This window comes from Myotis daubentonii, chromosome 6, assembly GCF_963259705.1.
Source record: "Myotis daubentonii chromosome 6, mMyoDau2.1, whole genome shotgun sequence".
Classification (NCBI taxonomy): domain Eukaryota; kingdom Metazoa; phylum Chordata; class Mammalia; order Chiroptera; family Vespertilionidae; genus Myotis; species Myotis daubentonii.
The window spans coordinates 74,564,908-74,584,916 of record NC_081845.1 but is presented as its reverse complement, the minus strand read 5'-3'; the positions used below and the strand labels follow the sequence as shown (position 1 = coordinate 74,584,916).

At 40.0% G+C, this 20,009-nt stretch overlaps 1 protein-coding gene across 25 annotated transcripts in view; it reads right to left on the bottom strand.

The window, feature by feature from the left end:
* The window catches only part of DST (dystonin), a 440,752-nt gene that overhangs the window by 69,624 nt on the left and 351,119 nt on the right, over window positions 1-20,009 (bottom strand). For 19 of the 25 annotated variants that reach the window (XM_059701312.1, XM_059701317.1, XM_059701314.1 and 16 more), the window contains 6 exons: window positions 7,927-8,088; window positions 6,235-6,405; window positions 3,800-3,966; window positions 2,391-2,550; window positions 1,863-2,189; window positions 1,256-1,340 (listed from right to left, as the gene is read on the bottom strand). In XM_059701312.1, the coding sequence (XP_059557295.1) occupies window positions 1,256-1,340; window positions 1,863-2,189; window positions 2,391-2,550; window positions 3,800-3,966; window positions 6,235-6,405; window positions 7,927-8,088 (1,072 nt within the window). The remainder of the gene's footprint in view (window positions 1-1,255; window positions 1,341-1,862; window positions 2,190-2,390; window positions 2,551-3,799; window positions 3,967-6,234; window positions 6,406-7,926; window positions 8,089-20,009) is intronic. The other 6 variants (XM_059701319.1, XM_059701320.1, XM_059701339.1 and 3 more) reach the window with 1 other exon arrangement.

The window sequence follows — 20,009 nt, the reverse complement described above, 5'->3', positions numbered from 1 at the left end:
CGGCCAGCATGGCTCTGTGGTTGAGCATCGACCTATGAACCAGGAGATCACAGTTCGATTCCACATCGGGGCACATGCCAGGGTTGCAGGCTCCATCCCCAGTGTGGGGTGAGCAGGAGGTAGCTGATCAATGATTCTCTTTCATCATTGACCGCTTCTCTCTCTCCCTCTCCCGTCCTCTCTGAAATCAATAACAAATATTTTTAAAAACACACAAAACAACAAGTTCTGACCCAAGAAAGGCCCTTTTCTGGGTTTTAACCTTTCCCAGGATTTCTGGCAAATACTAATAGGTCTGGAAATGCAAATATGGAAACTGGAAAGGACCACAGTGCCTTCAGTTATGTGGAAAGGATCATCTTTGTATCTCTCTGTATGGTGCTTCCAGTTCTCAAGCAGAGGAGTTAAAAACAGTCTGGATTCAAATACCGGCTTCATGGCCAAAAAACTTTGAATCTGTGGCCTTGCTGGCCACTTATCATTCATTACATGAGGATAAGAATGGAACCGACTTCATAAGATTGTGATAAAAATTCAATGAGTTTATATTTGCGAAGTGCTTAGAACAGTGCCTGGCATATATGTGTGCATATATTTAAAAATAATATACTCATCTGCATGATTCCTCTATCTCATTTTCATACACACAGAGAAATTGTGTCCTGGGCTTCAGACTTGGAATTCAAGGCTCTAGGAGTCTAGATACTATAATGAATTTCTCCAACTTGGTACTTGCCCCATCATGCATATGAAATGGATATAGGTCTAGCGAAACTTTCCAATAGCCAAAGGAATTACTAAAACAAGTTAGGTTGCATCTGTTTCCTTAGTAAGTTCAAGCATGAAGGTATGACACCTGGGTTTAGCCACAGTATGTATCACTGAATGCAGTCTGTCTTAAAATATATAAAAAAAAATATTGTCTACAGTCTATGCGCTCATCCAGAACAACAGCCTTCTGCAAGTGGAAAACCAACGTAACGCCAGCGTCAGCTTCTCCGACCATCTCCTGTGCACAACGCTTTGTGTCATGAGTAATACACTCAAACTTCCACTAAGAACTCAAGTGAGATCATGAGAAAAAAAGTGAGATCATATTCCCACCCAACTTGGTCTGTCTTCAAAGCATTCTCTAGAATGAAGGCTTAGAGTGGCCCACAAATGAAAAAGTTTTTGTTTTCCCCCGTTCCTAAAATAATTTGAAAGCGATGCTAAATGTTGACTCTATAATTACTTAATTTGAAAGATATCTCACCTGTTGTTTGTTTAAGTAGTTCTAAACCATTTAGTAATGCCTGATCTACATTTTGTTTTCTGAGTAGTATGTCCTCTTGCAGAACCTAAAAGGCAGGTGCCATTTTCATGTGGGGAAAGAAAAATTAAATACACATTAGCATTAGTTAATATTACAGGACTTTAATTAGGTTTTATAGAGATATACTTGAGTAAACACCCACATTTTCAAATATTCGTTATTGTCCCCATGTTTACCCTCCTCTTTCTGTCACTGTGGCCCAGGTCCCAGGTTAATCTACCACAACTGACAGCACTCTCTGTTTCAGAAAATACTTAGGGCCCTATGAAATGAGCTGTGTGGAGATATTGGAGCACTAGTTAATTATGGGTCTTTGCATATGGCAATAAAATAAGAAATGAAAAGTGAAAAATCGGCTATTGGATACATTCAATCTCTTTTTTAAGGTTAGTTCACTAAAAATAATCTGTATACACAAAGTATTTCTGGAGTACAGCGATACACCTAAATCAAAACGAACATAAAATAATACAGAAATAAGGAAGACTCAGAAAATAATGACAACCAAAATGAAAAAAATAAAATAAAATAAAATAAATCAAAATACCCGAAGTTCAGACTGCTGCTCCCACAGACCCTCAGTGCTGTAATCCTGGACTGAGAGCTTGCTCAGTTTGTCATGTACTTCATTCAGCCAATTCATCAGCTCCACTTCATCTTCCCCAAAAATCTTAGCATTACACAAGGCCTGCTGGAGGAGCTCAGACCTGCTGTGACTCTTCTCTTGAATCTCAATGTACCACACTTGAGAGGAGTCTAATTTATTCTGCACCATATCTTTATCCTCCCTGGAGCTCAAAACCTTTAAGGACTGGCCAATGCTAATAGCCTGGTGTAAATGTTTACTGTGATTGATGATGTCATCTTCTAAGGCCTAAATAAAGTTTTAAAAAAGAGAAACAAACAGAATGGACAAATGAAAATAAAAACATAAATAGAATGAAGAGTTGACATTTGAAATGGATTTAATTCACAATTACTCATAAAAAAAATAATACATAACTCAAATTTATGTCATAAAACCAAGAAGGGGAATGGAGAACAGAATCTTACTAACGTGTGATGAGTATCTTACTTTGTGCTGTGCAATTTGTTCCTCCAGTTTAGACGCTTGGGTTCCTATGGGCTCACAATTCGCCAGCCTCTTTTCTATGGCTGTAAGCCACTCATTCAGTGGTTCTAAGGTTTCGTGAAATTGTTGTGCTACCACCGAGATACCTTCCAACTGACGATTCCTACAAATGTGCCAAGATAAAGGTCCTTTAGGGATGAAGACTGTGTGAAATATTCAACAAAAATCTTCACTCTCTTGCTTCTGAATTCTGTTCCAAACATTTTTTTGTAGAAAATTTCTAGGGCTAAAATTAATATCGCTCACATTTAAAGAACATGTTAAAATAGTTCTATTAAATAAAACTAAAGTTGAACAACAGACCAACCTCAAGTGCCTGAATCTTATGAAAGTCTTTAGCAACTTAGTTATAATATTTAAAATAATAATAGTAATAATAATAGTTATAATAATAGTAACAATAGTAAAGTTATAACAACAGTATCCTCAATAATAATGACAATAAGATAATATTTATTGGACACATTTTTTGTAGAAAAAAAGTAGAGAGTATCTCCCATGGGAGCCAGGACACAGTCCTGGGGCATTACAGAGAAGGAATAATCTACTGACATGTATTATAGGTCAACATGAAACCTTTACCCTCTTCAGGAGCACCTTATTCTATGGTCCTAGAATTATAATTAATTCTACTCCATTATCCGAAGTCAGCTAAATTTTTCTTTTCACCATTTTAGCTCCAAAGGAGGTAGGAATGTATGGAAATATTCTATCCAGTGGTTCATCGATTTTCAACCCAAAAAGTCTATGTGGCTACACTTTAATGTAGCGACTACTCAAAAACTGGTCAATGGAAAGAATGGAGAAATGAAATACAGCAATGTTGAGTGCAAAGTGGAGCCATTCACCTGACTAGTTTCCTAGCTAACTCCTACTCCTCCTTTAGAAGATAGCTTAGCTGTCACTTCCCTGCCCCAAGACTAGGTTCTTCCTATTAAATGCTCCCATGGCACCCTGTATTTTTGCCTTGAAACGTTACATTTGTCATTACTTTCCCGGTGCTATAAAACCCTACTAGACTGTACCCTATCTGAGGACACAGATGATCTGTCCATTTCATCCCTGTAACCCAAGGCCCAGTTCTGCGCCTGACACATAGCAGGCAGGCAGGCAATAACTATGTGATAAACAAGTGAATAAATCACCCCTCAGAGAAATGTTTTTCTTAAAACCAAGAGTTGGGATATGTCTGGTGATTATAAGACACCATTAGAGGAATGAGGAGAGAAGTACCACACACAGCCCTTGCTATCTGTGGTCACATGATAAAAGTAAGAAAAGTATTACCAAATAAATATCTGTATTAAAGCCATTGCTTCTCTCCCGAAAAGATCGGAAGTAGTATTTGTTACCTTGTTTCAGCTTTATTAAGCAATGCCTCCCATCTACTATCCAAGAGACTCAGTTGTTTCAAAATCTTTACTTTATCTGCAGGTTCTGCTGTGGCAGCAATTTTTTCTCCTTCTCGTTTGATTACCTCTACAGTAGATTTGCGGTCATCCAACAATCTTTGGAGAAGCTTGAAAGAAAACAATAAATATAAAAGTCAAAGGAATAATTGTATCAACATAAAGAAAAATCTATTCTAGGCACTTTTGTTATGTGCCCAAAATATATATGTTGTATGAATTCACATGCAAAAGGATCTGTAAAGTAGGATTTTAAGAGTAACTCATTTTGCTTAATGAATCATTGTGATTGTGTCAGACACTGGGTTAGGGGCTTTTCATGATGGATAAAACCAATATTGATAAGGCCACCAAGCCACTCATTAATAATTTTTAATGTAAAATAATGGGGTAGAAGATGCTGCTTAGCATAACTCCACTGCTCTTACGGTGACCATTTCCCATTATTGTAATGAAATGGGAATGTCCTATACATTCAACAATTATCTGTCCCATGAAGACAAAACAGATTATTACAAGTCATTACTGTTTTCAAAACCTTTTCCGGTGTTAAACAATGCAGTACAGGCAGAGAAGGTGAGACACAGACCAAGTTCACAAAGCTCGTGAGGCAAAAGCTGAGGCTCTCGGCTCTTGTCACCGGGTGGGGTTCGCTCCTAAAATCCTCCATGAGGATGAAAACCAAACAAGAGCTTTTAAATATCACTCCCTAAAGGAATAGGGGGTGGAATGTATGAGAACTCTCCAAAGCTGGCTAAATAAGACTAATATTTCAGGATTTAGCAGCAGGAGACAAAAATTCAGTTCAATTCTAAGTAAATACTTCAAGAAGCCTGGAATGGAATGTTTCATATAGGTGGGCAGAGCTCAAGGCTCCCTTGCTCTTACCTAAACAAGCAAATATTTCATGAGCAAGGCTATCTACGCACAGGCGCCATGTTAACTAACAACAATGAGGATGGCACAGGGGATAAAACACCAACTAGTTCACTGTTTCCTTAATCTGATCCTGACTGACAGTTAAGGAGTAAAGACATGGACGGGTACCCAGAAGTAACAAGCCAGAAGTGCATTCACTCTCATTTTGTAATCAAGGCCAACAAAGTAGGAGGTAGAGACATGCATTTAGAAAGAAGAAACACAAACTCTCTTGACACAGGTTAGAGTCATTATAAAATCGAAGTCCACCAGGTGGTTTAGGCAGTAAAGAAAACTACTTAAGTGGATTACTTTTGATCAACTTTAATAGCAAAGCCTCTGGCAATTAAGAAAGCAAAATCAGAAAATAGGTTTTGTTGGCTAAGCATAAGTTCAACAACTCTGGGAGAATTATAAAGATTTAAATTAAACTGCGAATGGCAGCAGTTATTTTATATATTATATATTTTGAATATTACATATGCTATATATTATTTTATACATATTATACATATTATTCAAAAATTGCCTAAATGCAATGTGTTTCCTGTGATGTTTAATTCTTGCCTCTAAAACTATTTCTAATAGGTTAATTTCCCAATACAAAAGTCTTCAAAATTCTGAATATCGTAATTAAATGAAGCTTCTTATTTCATTCCCTTCTTCTTAAGGTTTCATCCAGGAGAAACCTCACCAATGTGTTGTGCTGCAGGCCCCTCCCACATGTCCTTTCATGTCATGGCTGACAAGTCAGTACTGAGCACATCACTAAATGCGACCTAAGTGACCAGCACCAGTGGGAGCACAACTGTATGCGAGGTCCCAAGTAGACATCACCCCTCTAATGAGTGTGTCTTTCCAACTTGGTCCTTACCGAGTGTCAAAAGACACGGCAGCACATTCCTTAGCATACGTGAATCAAATATTTGCTTCTTCAGTATTTAATCTATACTAAAAGCAATCTCATATGATCAACCGAATATATAAGGGAACAGTGATATTTCTGTCCAAAGTCCCCTTCTTCCTTGACTTCTCTATTTAAAACTGCACACACACACACACACACACACACATACACCCTTTACTCTAGCATTTCCTGTCCCTCATTCTTGTTATCACTTTCTAATTTTTATCTCTCATCCCTGCTTTACTTATCACTTGCTAACTTATCACAATATACTTATTTGCTTTATTGTTTCTCTCTCCCTGTTGCTCCTGTCCCACAAAACCATAAACTCAGCGAGGAAATTTTATCTTTCTTATTTGGTGATATATCTCCAGCACCCGGAACAATGCCTGATCCGAGGCACATGGTTCCATAAATATTTGTTAAATGGACAACAAAATAATGTCTAGGACATCAACAACCAGTTAACTGAGATATCCTATTAACATAAATAAAGAGAGTCTCATTATTAATATGGCACAGGAAACACAATACAAAAGCATCACTGACTTACCTTTTGCTCTTGTATCTGGGCCTTCACCACTTTGAACTCGGCCGATGGTGGCTTCTGGTTGGCCACAAGCTCCTCGGTGTCCACCATCCAGCTGAGCAGGGACTCCAGGGCATCCTGGAACCTCCCGCAGTGCAGCAGGGCCTCCTGCAGCTGGGCTGCTCGCTGGGCCACCTGCGAAGTTCCAATTGGTCCCACTTATTCACTAGCTTAATAAAACAACGAAATTGCCTACTGGCCACCACTTTTCATGTTTATCTTCCTATTTGGTCACAAATTTTCTTTTCCTTTTCATATGAAATCTACCCAAAGCATAGATAGTAGACAGGATGGGGGTAGAATAGCATCAATGTTTAGCAAGTAAGCCAAGAAGATAAGGTTGCCATCAAAAACAGTCAATGTAAAAGACAAAATCTCTGCGATTTTGGAAATATCCAATGCATTTATGATTAGCAATGAATGATTGAAATATTTTCAGGCTGCTGAAAGAAACAACACATTAGTCACTTTTATCATTATCCTTGAGATTCATTCTTTTATTTCCTACTGATGCATATCAGGGATAGTGTTAAAAAAAAGACTACGATTAAAAAATAACTATTATAACAGAGAGAATGAGAATTCTGTTTTGCTAGGCAAAATCACTATAAAGTATCCAATTAAATTCTGCTAGCTCCAAGCTCTGAGTCCTTATTTAACTGACCAGGGCCTTTGTCTTGTAGTAAATGGGATCTCTGGGTCCTACAATACCCTACTGCCCTTCTCATAGATCTCCTTTTTGGACTAAAAAAGTAGTTGGCAAGATATTTTAAGAACTATGGAATATATTTTCATCTGACACTGCATTCCAATTGTGTTCAAAGTGCACTACAATATGAATCCGACTTCAAAGAATGATAAATGTGTGTTTGAGACCTGGCGATGCTTAAGATTTCAATGCAGCAAAATTTGTATGCGAACAATCACCACCACCACCAGACAGGCACTGCCATCTAATAACAATTTTCTGATAATTTATGTCATGTGAAGATCTGCTATTGTGTGTCAGCATTATCTCCTTAAGGTATCAGAGCATTATTTCCTACATGCGTATTTTTTAAAAGGTGGGAATCTCTACCTTATAAGTAAAATAACATTTGCTGTCAATGGTCTATCAGGAGGGTGGCAACCCTTAGTCCGGGGCAGACAGACAGGCATAGTTGCTTTCATTTGCACAGTGTGACCTATTATACAGTGGAATTAGTTGCTGACATTTGAAAGTTAGAAGATTTCACTAAAAAAGTGAGATTTCCAGGTTCCTTGAAAGTAAATATATTCTTTGGCAACAGTGAGCATAGACCCCTACAAGGCAATGCTTTGCTGGAGCTAAGTGGTTACTGTGCCTTTAGAGGTGCATGAGGTCTCTCAACACAGGACAGTGTCATGGGCCACCTGCTATTACCCCTGCACTATTGTGCCTCTATCAAAGTCCAGATAATGACAGGGAGAGGCCCTGTTTCCTCCAGCTGGCTCCTTTCATTTATGCTTCCTAACAAGCCCTGTAGGCATTGGAGTTTGGGCCATCCAGTTTATAGCAATATAAAAAAGTGGACATGTTTAGGGAAGTCTGGCTACTGTAAATACGATTTGTGGTCACAACATATGCTAGTGAATGATAACAAACAGAAAGGACAGCGAAGGGGAAGGGAAAGTTACCTTTTTATTGAGAGTCTTCCACCTGGCATTGACATCGTCCAGGTCCTGCTCCAAACCTTGGGTGCTGGTGCTGTTAGCAGCACTCTGAATAAGGCCCTGGCCCAACCAGTTTACATCTTGCTGTTTAACCTGCAAGGGTTCAATCTCTTCTTTTTGGAATACCTGCAGTTGGAAGAGCAATAATCATATGAATTATATGACCTAATAACCACCAAATATAAACATTTATTCAGTGATTGGATATCAATCATTAGAGATAAAGATAATTTTGGTTGCTATGATATTATTCATATCATAGCAACCTTATTAATAAGAGTTAGAAGGTTAACTAAATATAATAAACTCATAATACTAATTATTAACACTATTCATGAATACAAAATAATAATAGTCTAAGTGCATTTAATCAGATTACCTATGAAACCAAGAAAACAGTGTATGTCCTCTCTTTACTGTTTCATTATCATACCACTAGAAATTTTCTATCATTCCAACTTAACTATAGTATAAAAATGTATGAAATGCTAATGAACAAAATGATAAGATGGGTCCAAGATGAACCCGTTTACTGGGCAAGGGTTCTTATAGGCTCTTCTAAAAATGCCTGTTGTTAGCTGGCATTAAAGTTTGATGAATCACTGACAAGATGATGAAGTGAGCCAAGATGCCAATCTATGACTTGCCAGATGGGCCAAAATGCAGGGATCGGAAAAGAAAAAATGGCATAGGCAAGCACTGCAGTAGTATGTATCCCTAAACACCTAGCCCCCTCAATTTCTATCAAGATGCCAATAGGCTTGCAAGAGGCATGTAGACCTCACCCCAGGACCTGATCACACATATCACTAGCACAGCACCTGTGGTTATGCTTTGGTCACTGCCTCCCCTGTCAGCAGCTTTCCAGAACTGCCCCCTGAACCAGACTCCTCCTCCCATCCAACTTATGGTCCCCGGTTGCCTGCCTGTAACTGTCCAAAGAGCTACCGTGTTAGAGCAAAATGCAAGCTCCATGGAAGCAGAAAGTTCTCTTTTCCTTATAATAGTTTCAGGCCCTGGACCTCCCATAGTACCTAACATGCAATATTGTACTTGATGATTATTTGCCAAATAAACATCAGTATATAAAAATAGTATTATGTCTTGGAATGAATGATATCAACCCCTTAGCAGATTATACTGGGGGGGGGGGGGTAGATCAACATTTTCATAGACAATATAAATGTTTTTAATGCAGGAGTTAAAGGATGTCATAAAGAAAATAAGTCAATTTAACTCAGAAAGGAAAGTTTCAGCTAAGATATTAAGGTAAGACAAGGTTTGGGTTCTGAACTGTTATACGATAGGGCACTATACAAATATATCAATAGCCCAAGTGAACAAACAGTTAAACAGAACATACAAAACATAACAAAGGCAAATATCAAAACAGTACTTAAGATAAAATTCAGGCACAGTGTGGAAAACAATTTTCAAAGATGCAGAGGCTGCAGGAGACAAACTCTCGACTCTGGCCAAGGCCCCAAAAGCAGGCTACTTCCCTGTTATTGTATGAATGAGTACATTAAGGAACAGCAAACAAATAAATGATCATTTCCTCTAGAAGTCCCCTCCTATATAGACAATTTCCACACTGGAGAACTGTTTCTATATAACAATACCATATTCACATAATCAAACAAATTATAAGAACTCCCCAAGTCACTGAGGAACAAAAACACAAGTTTCCATAAGTTTTTAAAAGGCATAAATTTACTTAGTAAGGCAATGGAAAGTTGAGACAAGGTGGTAAAAATAGAGTTTGGTGCTGTATTATGATTCTATTTCTTTTCCATACCACTTTCTAAGTTACTACTTCTATGAATCGCTGTGGATATGTTTTACCACACACACACACACACACACAAGAGGAGGAGGGACTGCTACATTCTTAAGCCCAAGAACTTGTCTTGTATATAAGATTCAGGGAAAAGTTCTATTCTCCCTCTCAGATAATTTTCAGGACGGAAAAAAGCGCACCCTAATATAATATTGTAGTAAATTGCCTTAATCTCTTCCTTACCTTGGTTTTAAAGAAATTAATTTTAGAGTTGCATATCAGAGTAGGTCTAAGTGAGTCTGTGGTAATTTTCTGAAGTACTACAAAAATATACTAAGGGTTATAAAAGTTAACTACTAAAGAATCTATGTACTCCTAAGAGCTTCATTACTTCCTACAAATAAACTGCAAGATCCTTTACATAAAAATGTACTTAGCCAAGCTTTTAAACTAGCATGTCATTTAAAGCATGCTCAAGGAAAGGGCATTGCTGACTCGGGCAATTATTTCATGGACTGAGAAACTTTTCTGAAATTGTCCAAATCCCTTATCTCTCAGTGGTAGCAAAATACTTATCAAGAGAGACTTTCCCCTTAACCTAGTCCATAAGCACACACACTCAGAGAAGCTTAAAATAAAATAAAATTACCTCTGAGGCAAAGTTTACCAGAAGAGCTTAGAAAAACTACCAAAATAACTGAACTTCAGTCTAAGTGGGAAGAAAAAAATTACAGGCCTGACAAACAACCTCTGCTTATTACGGGGCTGCACCCTTCACTTTCTTACCTCATTCACCACTCACAAAAAGCCAGGCGCTAGCTATCGGGGCTGCAAAATACAGCACAACGTAACTTCTCTACTGCCACATGCAGAGCTACTGAGAGAAAACTTTCAGCACATTTTAAAACATCCTTAATTTGAGTGGAGTACTTCGCAGACCACAACAATATAATATTGTGTTTGTACCTTCATGACTAAGCCTGTTCAAGCTTAATAAATCCAATGTAACTGCCCCTAAATGGCAGTGTCTTAAACCACAATTTGTGTAAAAGCTGAACGTTCACATAAATTCACAGTGGAGGCATTCTAAGTGATGGCACACAGCCACCAGCTGCACAACCAATAGCAGGACTCTCGACAGCTGGGAATAATCATTCCCCAAACCCCCACCTAATTAGTTTGCTGTAATGATCAACTTATCAATATCTGGCATCTCGTAGGGCACTAGTCACCCCCACCCTCAGATGAAACACCAGTGACCACTTGAGAACAGAAGCACAGAATTGGGCAGGGCAGGGTTTCACGTTCCCATGAGTTACCTGAACTGACTGAAAGCCATTACAGACTGTGTCCAATACTCCTGCCCGAGCCCTGGTTTTCCTGGGAGCTTTCTTTCTCGCTGCTCTGAATTTCGGGGAGCACTTCGTATGGGCCATCTCCATCTCCTGGGCAGAAAGAGGAGCCTCCACTTCCTCTTTAGGTGCAGGGTTCGATTCTTCCGAATCGCATGGTGTTAACAGTGTCGCATTTTCTTCTAAGCTTCTGCTACCACCATCTACGTGATTCCCCCCCAAATCTAAATGAGAGCGCCCCAAATCCTCAGGAGAATCTGCCTTCCATTCCCTGCTTTCTGCTGTGATGTGGAATTCTCCCGGTCCATATGTTGTCCCTTCTCCTCCTGGGTTAGAGATACACTCGTTTTCTCCATCTCTAATTAGTGGGTCACACCTCACAGGGGTCTCTCTCCAGTCATTCTGCAGGCAGAAGTTTTCACCATGGATTTCCCTCTGACCATTCACACCAGCTGTCTCCTCCAGGGGAGAAACACCATGTAAAATCATTTTGAAGTTCTCCTCAGGGTGGGCACTTCTACAGGAAAGCAACGGGATTTTTTGTTCACTAGTGGAATGGGCAGGAAGGAAAGGTGCATGTTGTTCTGCTATATGAACATCTTCAGCAGAAGACACGCTTCTGATTTGTGACTGGTCTCCAGTTAAAATGGCCTGTTTTTCTTCCCTCTCGGCTGGGGGGCTGCATAAGCCAGAGTCGTCCTCCTCCGACGTGAGGGAACTGGTCCCCCACCTGCACTTGCTGGCCTTGCTGACAGCCTGGGACACATCAGTAGGTTCAACAAAGGAGCTTTCACTTTTGTTTGCATAATCCATAAAGTTGGCGGGGACAAACATGCGCCATGACCGTCTATGCTCCTTCTTTTCCGCGTGAGATTTGGCTTTGGGTAATCCTGTGGTGCGGATGATGTCGCTATTGAGTTTGAGCGCATCAAAGATCATCTTTTCATCTAGGGTGTGAGCTTCCCGACCTTTCAGCTCAAACACATTGGAAGAAGCCAGGGCACCGTTGGAGCACAAAGAACTAACATCCAGTGTCCTGTGACTGTAGGGCAAAGTCCGATCTCCAAAATGCCTGGAAGCCAGGCTGCCTTTTGAACCCGAGTCTATCTGTTCATTTAGTCTAACAGTGTCATAGATCGACCGCTGTGGGACATAACAGTCTTCGATATTCAGGTCCTCCTCCTCTTCACCCTTCCCTACACATGGGGGATTCTGACGTAAACAGTCTGGTCTGCTGAGTGGCTTCCCCATTTTGCAGAAAGTTTAAGCAAATATTGCAGCTCTTGAAACAGAAATTAAGAACTAAGGCAAAGCATCTTTCGCAAAAGTATACCTCTGCACAGAACTATACAGTGTCTTTAGTATAAAGACACATGCTCAAATAATACACGTCATCATCTATGAGGTGTTTAAGGTCGTCATCAGTGCATCAGTCTAAATGCAACTATCCTTGTATCTGGTAGTTTTTAGAATGATTCTAAAAAAATAAAGTGCATCAAGAACACAGAGCAGAAACCTCCACACCTCCCCGTTCCCCAGCCCCCAAAGTTCCCTCTCACATACTCCAAAACACAGAAAACGACAACAAACATACACTTAACAGTGGCTCAAACAGTCAGAACATTCCATTGTCAGTTCATTTCCCTTTTTAGTCTAATTTTGCATCCGAGGTTTCCAGATTAGAATGTCCAAGGGAGCAAGCATTTCAACAGGCTGAATGCTAACTTAGGCAGAGCGCTGGTTAACTGTAATCCACTTAAAGATGGCTTACAAAACTTCATCTCCTGTATAAATAAACCATGCTTCAGAAACTTAAAAGACAAACACAGGGACCGCGTATTGTCAGATGAAGGCACAGAACAGATCTTCAGAGGAAAATCAGTCTAATGTTGTAAGAAAGTTAAAATTTTCTTTAGCCTTTTTTTTTATGGGGGGGGGGGTAGCTATAAATAATCTGGATTCAAACGGCAGTTTTTCTTCCCATATTAAGTTTCTTTGAGGCTAGTCAGAAGTACCCAAAGGAGGGGGGTAAATAATTCGACTTTTGGACAGCCGGGCCAGTACAATCCAGCAACTGTTTAAAGTAAATAGTTTAGAAAGCATGATGTTCTAGAAACTCTCCTTTAAAAAAAAAGCCAGTTTCCAGAGTCTTATCTGATCCTCCTGTAGAAGGCTTATTCCACCTGAGGCAGTTGCAGCAAAGAAGAGTTCCGAGTTCCCTCTAAGGCACAGGCAGCGTCACTCACATTCCAGCTGGAAACCGAGGCTCGTCTAGCCTTTGAAGCTGACCAAGTGTGGCCGCAGTTTGTCTTTCATTTTAGCTACAGCTGGAGCGAGGCAGAGGTGTCGGAGGCGGAGGCAGGGAAGGAACTCCGGCAGGGAGCTCCGGCGCTGTCCCCAGCTCCTCACGGCAGCAGGGCCCCCGGCGGGGCAGGCATCCTCCCGAGCCAGGGCGCTCCCGGGAAGGTCCTCACTCCCCTTAGGCAACATGGGCTCCGTCCCTTCGCCCCGTCCCTGCGCCCGCCGAGCGCCGCGGACGCGCAGCTCTGTGGCTCCTCCGCGGCTAAGCCCTCCCGAGCCTGAACTTCGCAGTCATCGTGTCTTTGACTCCTCGCCTCTTCTCCAGCCGGGTGAGCTGTTTCAGGGGGAGGAACCTAGAGGCCGACAGGCTGCAATGCAACAGCTTGGTGGTGACATCAGCGCAAATCAGACCCGCTGGGGGGAGAGGGGCAGCTCGGGTTCAGAATCGCCCAGAGCTCACCACCTAGTTCAGAATAGGAAGGGAGGGGAAGAGCTTGCCGAGGTTGAACCTGACAATAGGAGCTCCTGGGGGAATCATTTCTGAGAATGTCCGGTGCTCATTTGAATATTAAATGGGGAGAAAAGGAACTAACTGGTTCCTACCCTTCTGCCGAAACCACTCCCTTGCACAGTTGCAGACTCTGTATTAGTATCTGCCATGCTAAGTGCGGATCACTTTGAAGTGGAGTGTTGTGTCATTCCTTTTTGAAGCCCAAGTTCAAGTCTAACCGTTCTCCAGAGTAAATTATTCCTATGGCAAGGTGCCCTGAGCACCGCTGACATGAATATTAGTAGTTACTAATAACCATGCAGCCCTCTTGAGGTTAACAGATCAAGGGCAGTAAGTGACTCCAGATATTTAATAAACAAAATCACATGCACAGATGTTTATCTACTGAACAAACACGCTCTTAAAATACTGTTTGAAAATAAATTCAGCACAACCATGCCATAGCCCTTGGGGGGGGGGGGAATTAATACTCTTATTTAGGTAAAATAAAATCTATCCATCCTTTATTTTACAAAATAAGCAACATTGCCAGATTAGCAGATAGATTAATCCATGAGGGCAGACTATCTTTTCTCAGTCTCACAAGATAATAATTAGAACATAAAACTGCACTGATCCCAAGTGAAGAAGGCAGCTCTAGTAAAAACCACCTTACGTTTTCTCATACTTTTACAGAAAAGACATGGGACAGAACTTTTGTTTCTTTAATGAGAAAACAATTCCAAAACTATTTTTACAAACCTAAAAATTAAATCTTTTAAAAAAATCTATGCATAACTAGACTCTATAAGTAACACACCTATTCACAATTATTAGATACAAGTCAGTATGTGGTCATCAAGTTGGAAATATATATATAAAGTACCCACCAATAGCATAATATCAATTCAATGCCCATTTTTCATAAACAAGAAGGGAAATATTTCAACAGGCACCAGATCCTGTAGTGTTAGAGCACACAGGCTGCTCTGAGGTGCTGACAATAAACATGCACACACATTATCATGTCTGAACAGCGGGTTGAGCACTAGGCCAGGAATTAAGAGAGACTAAGTTACTCCCAATTGCCACTATCTTTTTTGTTGTTGTTAATCCTTACCTGAGGATATATTTCCCCTAGATTGAACCTGCAATCCAGGTACATGCCCTTGACCAGGAATCAAACTGGAGACCTTTTGGTTCGAGGGCCAACACTCTAAACATTGAGCCACAGCAGACAGGGCCTAAAGGCCAATATCTTGTCAGGTAAGCCTGTAAAGCTACTTATTCATGGCAATATTGTAGTGAAGTTTCCATGAAATGTGAATGAGTGCCTTTCTCTAAATATTCTGAGATACTCAGAACTTCTCGTAAGAATGGTCCTAATTCAGTCTACCTTACACTCTAACTCTGAATCATCTATATACATAAAAGCCTGATGACTGAACGACTGAATGACTGAACGACTGACTGGTCGCTATGATGTGCACTGACCACCAGGGGACAGACAGTGCAAGAGCTGTCCCCTGGTGGTCAGTGCACTCCCACAGTTGGGCTCATGGCTGGCAAGTGCAGCTGCAGCAGTGTGAGCCTCTCCCACCTCCGTGGCAGCATTACCGAGTGGCAGCAGCAGCAGGCTCACTGGGCCCGGGCTCCTCCCGGGCCGCCTGCCGCTTTGCACACTACTATATCCCCCGAGGGGTCCCGGATTGCTAGACGGCGAAGGCCAGGCTGAGGGACCCCATCGGTGCACGAATCCGTGCACCAGGCCTCCAGTTAGTACAATAAAAAGAGCAACATGTAACCTCACATTTGAGATGGATAGTACATTTTAAAAACTACAAAGGTAATTCATTCATAAGTTCAACTATTCATCAAATAGTGCTCACTAGCTACCAAACCCCATGGCCAGCACTGGCAAAACACTGGAACACAGAGATGAAGTGACACTATCCTTACAATGGAAAATATGAATGAGAGAATACAGTTTGGAAGTCGGGAATGCTGTGAAAAATATCCTCTAGTTGATTATGTTTAAGTATATGCCATTTATTGAACAACTAAATTCCTATTAAACGGATTTTGACTAATTCTATAAATGATAATCCTAATACATTTGGATTCAAGTTAAAATTTGCACTATTATACTGATATTTATGACAATAACACACACACACACACACACACACACACATATATATATATATATATATATATATATATATATATATATATATATATATCTTATTACTTGAAACCATATTCCAAAGACATATCTAGATAACATGAAAGAACTTATATTTAGAACAGAACTGGACTGGTTTACCCTTTTCCTCCCAAATTTGGTTCACACAGCTACTTTAAATATTATTGTATCTGATGTTAATAAAATCAAGATATGATGAATTGTGTTAATTATTAATTATGATAGCTAGATCTTTCACATTTTCATGAGAGAAATACACAATGAATAAAATGACCAAAGTTCTTCTGAAAAACTGTCAACACTATTATTTCATACAATGTTAAATTTTCTCAATACATTACTTACTTACATAGACTACTAGATGGGATCTAGCTAATATATCTTCAAAAGGAAGATGATCTTGGAAAAGTACACAAATACTAATTAAATTATAAGCAAAAACAGAGCATTTGCTCATTTTTATATTTCCAAAGTTAAATCTTTTAAAAAGGAAGTTCCTGAAAAATCTTACCACTAAGTACAATATTCTACCTCACAGAAAAGTTAAAGGCTAATTTTGTCAACTGGCACATGCAGGTTTTAGAGCTGAAAGAGTGGAGTTATTAAGAAATTCAGTGTGTAATAAGGGGGAAAAGGTCTGTGTGAATAAATGCAACATTATTCATGAAAACCGACAAAAGTATCCTCCTGGCAATAGCTCCTGAAATCTGGACTAGAAGCCAAACAGGAGATATCTGTGTTTTTTTTGCTGTGAGTATAAAAATAGGCCTTAGGAGCAACAATTTCTCTTATTCTTTCTAAACCTGATAAGGCCGTTTGCTAATGAAAACTGAAAGCATCCTATATTTTTAGTTTTCAAACTGATACACTTCCTCACAAATGGCTAAAAGGGTTTACGAAGATAATCATCAGATGAATATACAATAGCTACTTATTTCAGTGGAAAATGTTTATATTTAACAGAAAGGAGGCTATTTAGACTCCATCACAAAAGTAAACAAATTCAGAAACTCTTAATGGATTCATTATCTGATCTTGATGGAAAATACCCGATATAATAAAAGGCTAATATGCAAATCGTCCCCTTGACCGAGAGTTGGACCGGGAGTTCAATGGGAAGTTTGACCAGGGGGTGGGGCTGGCCAGCCAACCGCCCACAGCCCCTCCCCCCCACTGGCCCCGACCCTGACAGCCCCCCAACCCTGACTGGGGGCAGGGTTGGACAACCAATTGCCCGTGGCCCCTCCCCCCAGCCGGCCCAGCCCAATCGGCCCCGATCAGGGTGGGCCCAACCCCACCAGTGCATGAATTCGTACACTGGGCCTCTAGTCCTATAAAATAAAAGGCTAATATGCAAATTATCCCCATGGATGGGAGTTCGACCAACTGGGAGTTAGATGTGTGCTGACCACCAGAGGGGCAGCACGGAACAAAGGAAGGCCTCAGCTAGCAGCTGGAGAAGGGAGGCCCCAGCCGGCAGCCACTAGGGACCCTACCCATGCACAAATTTCATGCACTGGGCCTCTAGTCTTTAATAAGCACTTGCTATTCTCCCTGTAAGTTACTACAATACTACTAAGACTGTGTCTTCCCCCATCTTCAGATAATGGTGGATAAAAAATATTCTCTAACACAAAATAATTCTATATGTAAACATTATTAAAGTATATGCACATATGCATATATAACTTCTAAAAGTTGATTTTTAAAAAGCCATCCAGCAAATAAAACCAATATACATGTTAATGATCCCATTTAATTTCCTTCAGATTAACAAAAACAGAATCTGAAAACACTTTTCGTATTAAAACACTGAAAAAAGAAATAAGTAATCTTGAAATTAAGACAAAGATATGTATGGAACAGGATGTGAGCGCAGACATTTTCTCTAGTATCCTGGTTCCTGCACATCTCCAAAAGCTTTTTACTTCATTTACAATCCCTGCATTTAGCTACCCTGGGCTATTATTTCAATGAGTGGAGACTTACATAAACATTAAAAAAAAAAAAAAAAAGAACACCAATCAAATTAACAACAAAGCAAATTCTTCTCTGTCCCTCTCACACACACAGACATAGACACACCTTTAAGCAACTTTCCACATTAGTTAGATACATTTTGTAAGTATCCTTTTTATCTAAGGGAGGCCTGTGATAAGGACAGTAGGTAATACAGTTGGATGCTTTTCAGTGGATCACTTTCAATTGGTAATACAGGATTCTCCTGTTAACAACAACTAAAAAACAATTTCAGAAAATCCTGTTATAAAACCTCTGGCTGGAACTGCCCTTAGAACACCTGTTTTCATGCCCCAATCTTAAATTAAGTAAAAGAAGTTAAGAGAGGCTATGTAACATAAAGAGTCGCAGCATTAATTAGCAGCAAACACGGAAAGAGCCCACGTTGCCGGGTGCCCTTTTGACAACGCTTTCGGAGCAGTATGGGATATTCCTGTGTGACGTAGGAAAGAGGGCACCCATCTGTCATGTCTACGCTGTGCAGGTGACAATATGAGGTATTACTAATACTACAGAGCAGAGTGGCTCCAACTCTTAGTAGCTTCGTGTGGTCTCTGCTTCGGTGGGGCTTCTCTCTTGCCCATCACCTGGGATATTCCTTCTTCCCAGAATCTTATGTGCCACTTTGATGTGGTTGATTAAATAATGTGACCTTCCTCTAAAGCCCATGTATCCAGTTACAGTTTCTGTAGGGAACATGTTTTCACCTTTAAAAATAACAGAGGGAGGTATCACACAGTTTCCTTGCTAATATACTCTCATTAACAAAAAAAAAATCCAGCCAAGAAAGAATATTTTTTTTCCCCTAACAGAAACCTCTTCTGCAACAGCTCTATTTAATTTCCCCCTGCTCTCAACAAAAACGGAGAGCAATTCATCATGGGCCTCCCTGTATATAACAATATGGGCATACTTAAAAACCGCTATGAAAGCATTCTTTGGACAGTTTTATCTTTAAAAATATGGTGATATCACAGAGGTTGTTTTAAGATCATTTAATAAGTGTCTTTAGAAGATATTTTCATTTCAGCAAAAGTGTTTACAAACAGTGCTGAAACTACCTGGCTGCTCCACCTCACGACACCTGGCATTTTAGTTCACTCAGAATTCAAGTGACGCTGCCGGGGTTAAACAGTGTCTTCACCTGGACCAGAGAAAATTTATTACAGTTTAATCAGGCATGTGTTCTGGTCTTTGTGGTTTCAACTTGGCTTCAAAATTCTCTGCGCTGTGTAATGCTATTTTCATTTTGGGGGGGGGGGGGAAATCTTCAGCTCAGACAGACTTGTACCAGCGATGTGTTTTTATGTGGGGACAAAATGAATTGCCGTTGGGGCAGAAATAAATAGTAAGCAGGTTCTGAGTTAAGACGTTTTACCATGGCCTAGATAGAAGTGGGGAGGGGTGTATATTTAGCTAGAATGTGACAGTACATGTGTGGTAAAACATCAAGTTTCTTTGATCTTCACTGAAATTAAATCAAGTCAATATGGTGATAATGATTACTTCATGATAATGAGAAAACCTGATTGGCTGTTGATGACATCATAAGAATTGCCAGGGCATGCTCCTTGTATATAGTTGGTTACATATGTCTTTGATAAATAAAAATGTGGAAACATTAATATTGCTTAATAATGTAGTTTCGATTTGAAGATAGTCCTGACCTAGGAGTCTTCAACAGGAGGTAGGGATAGGGGGAACACCAAAGGATTTTTACACTTTCTGCCTTAGAATTTATGAAAGTGTGCTAGAATCTGATGTAATAAGAGCAAAGTGTAAATAGGCAGATGGTACTCTGAGTTATCAACAGTAGTAGAAAACACCTCGCACTTCACACATTTTTGTCCAATGACTAATACTTAGAAGTAGAAAAACGTATGGTAAACAGAACTTACA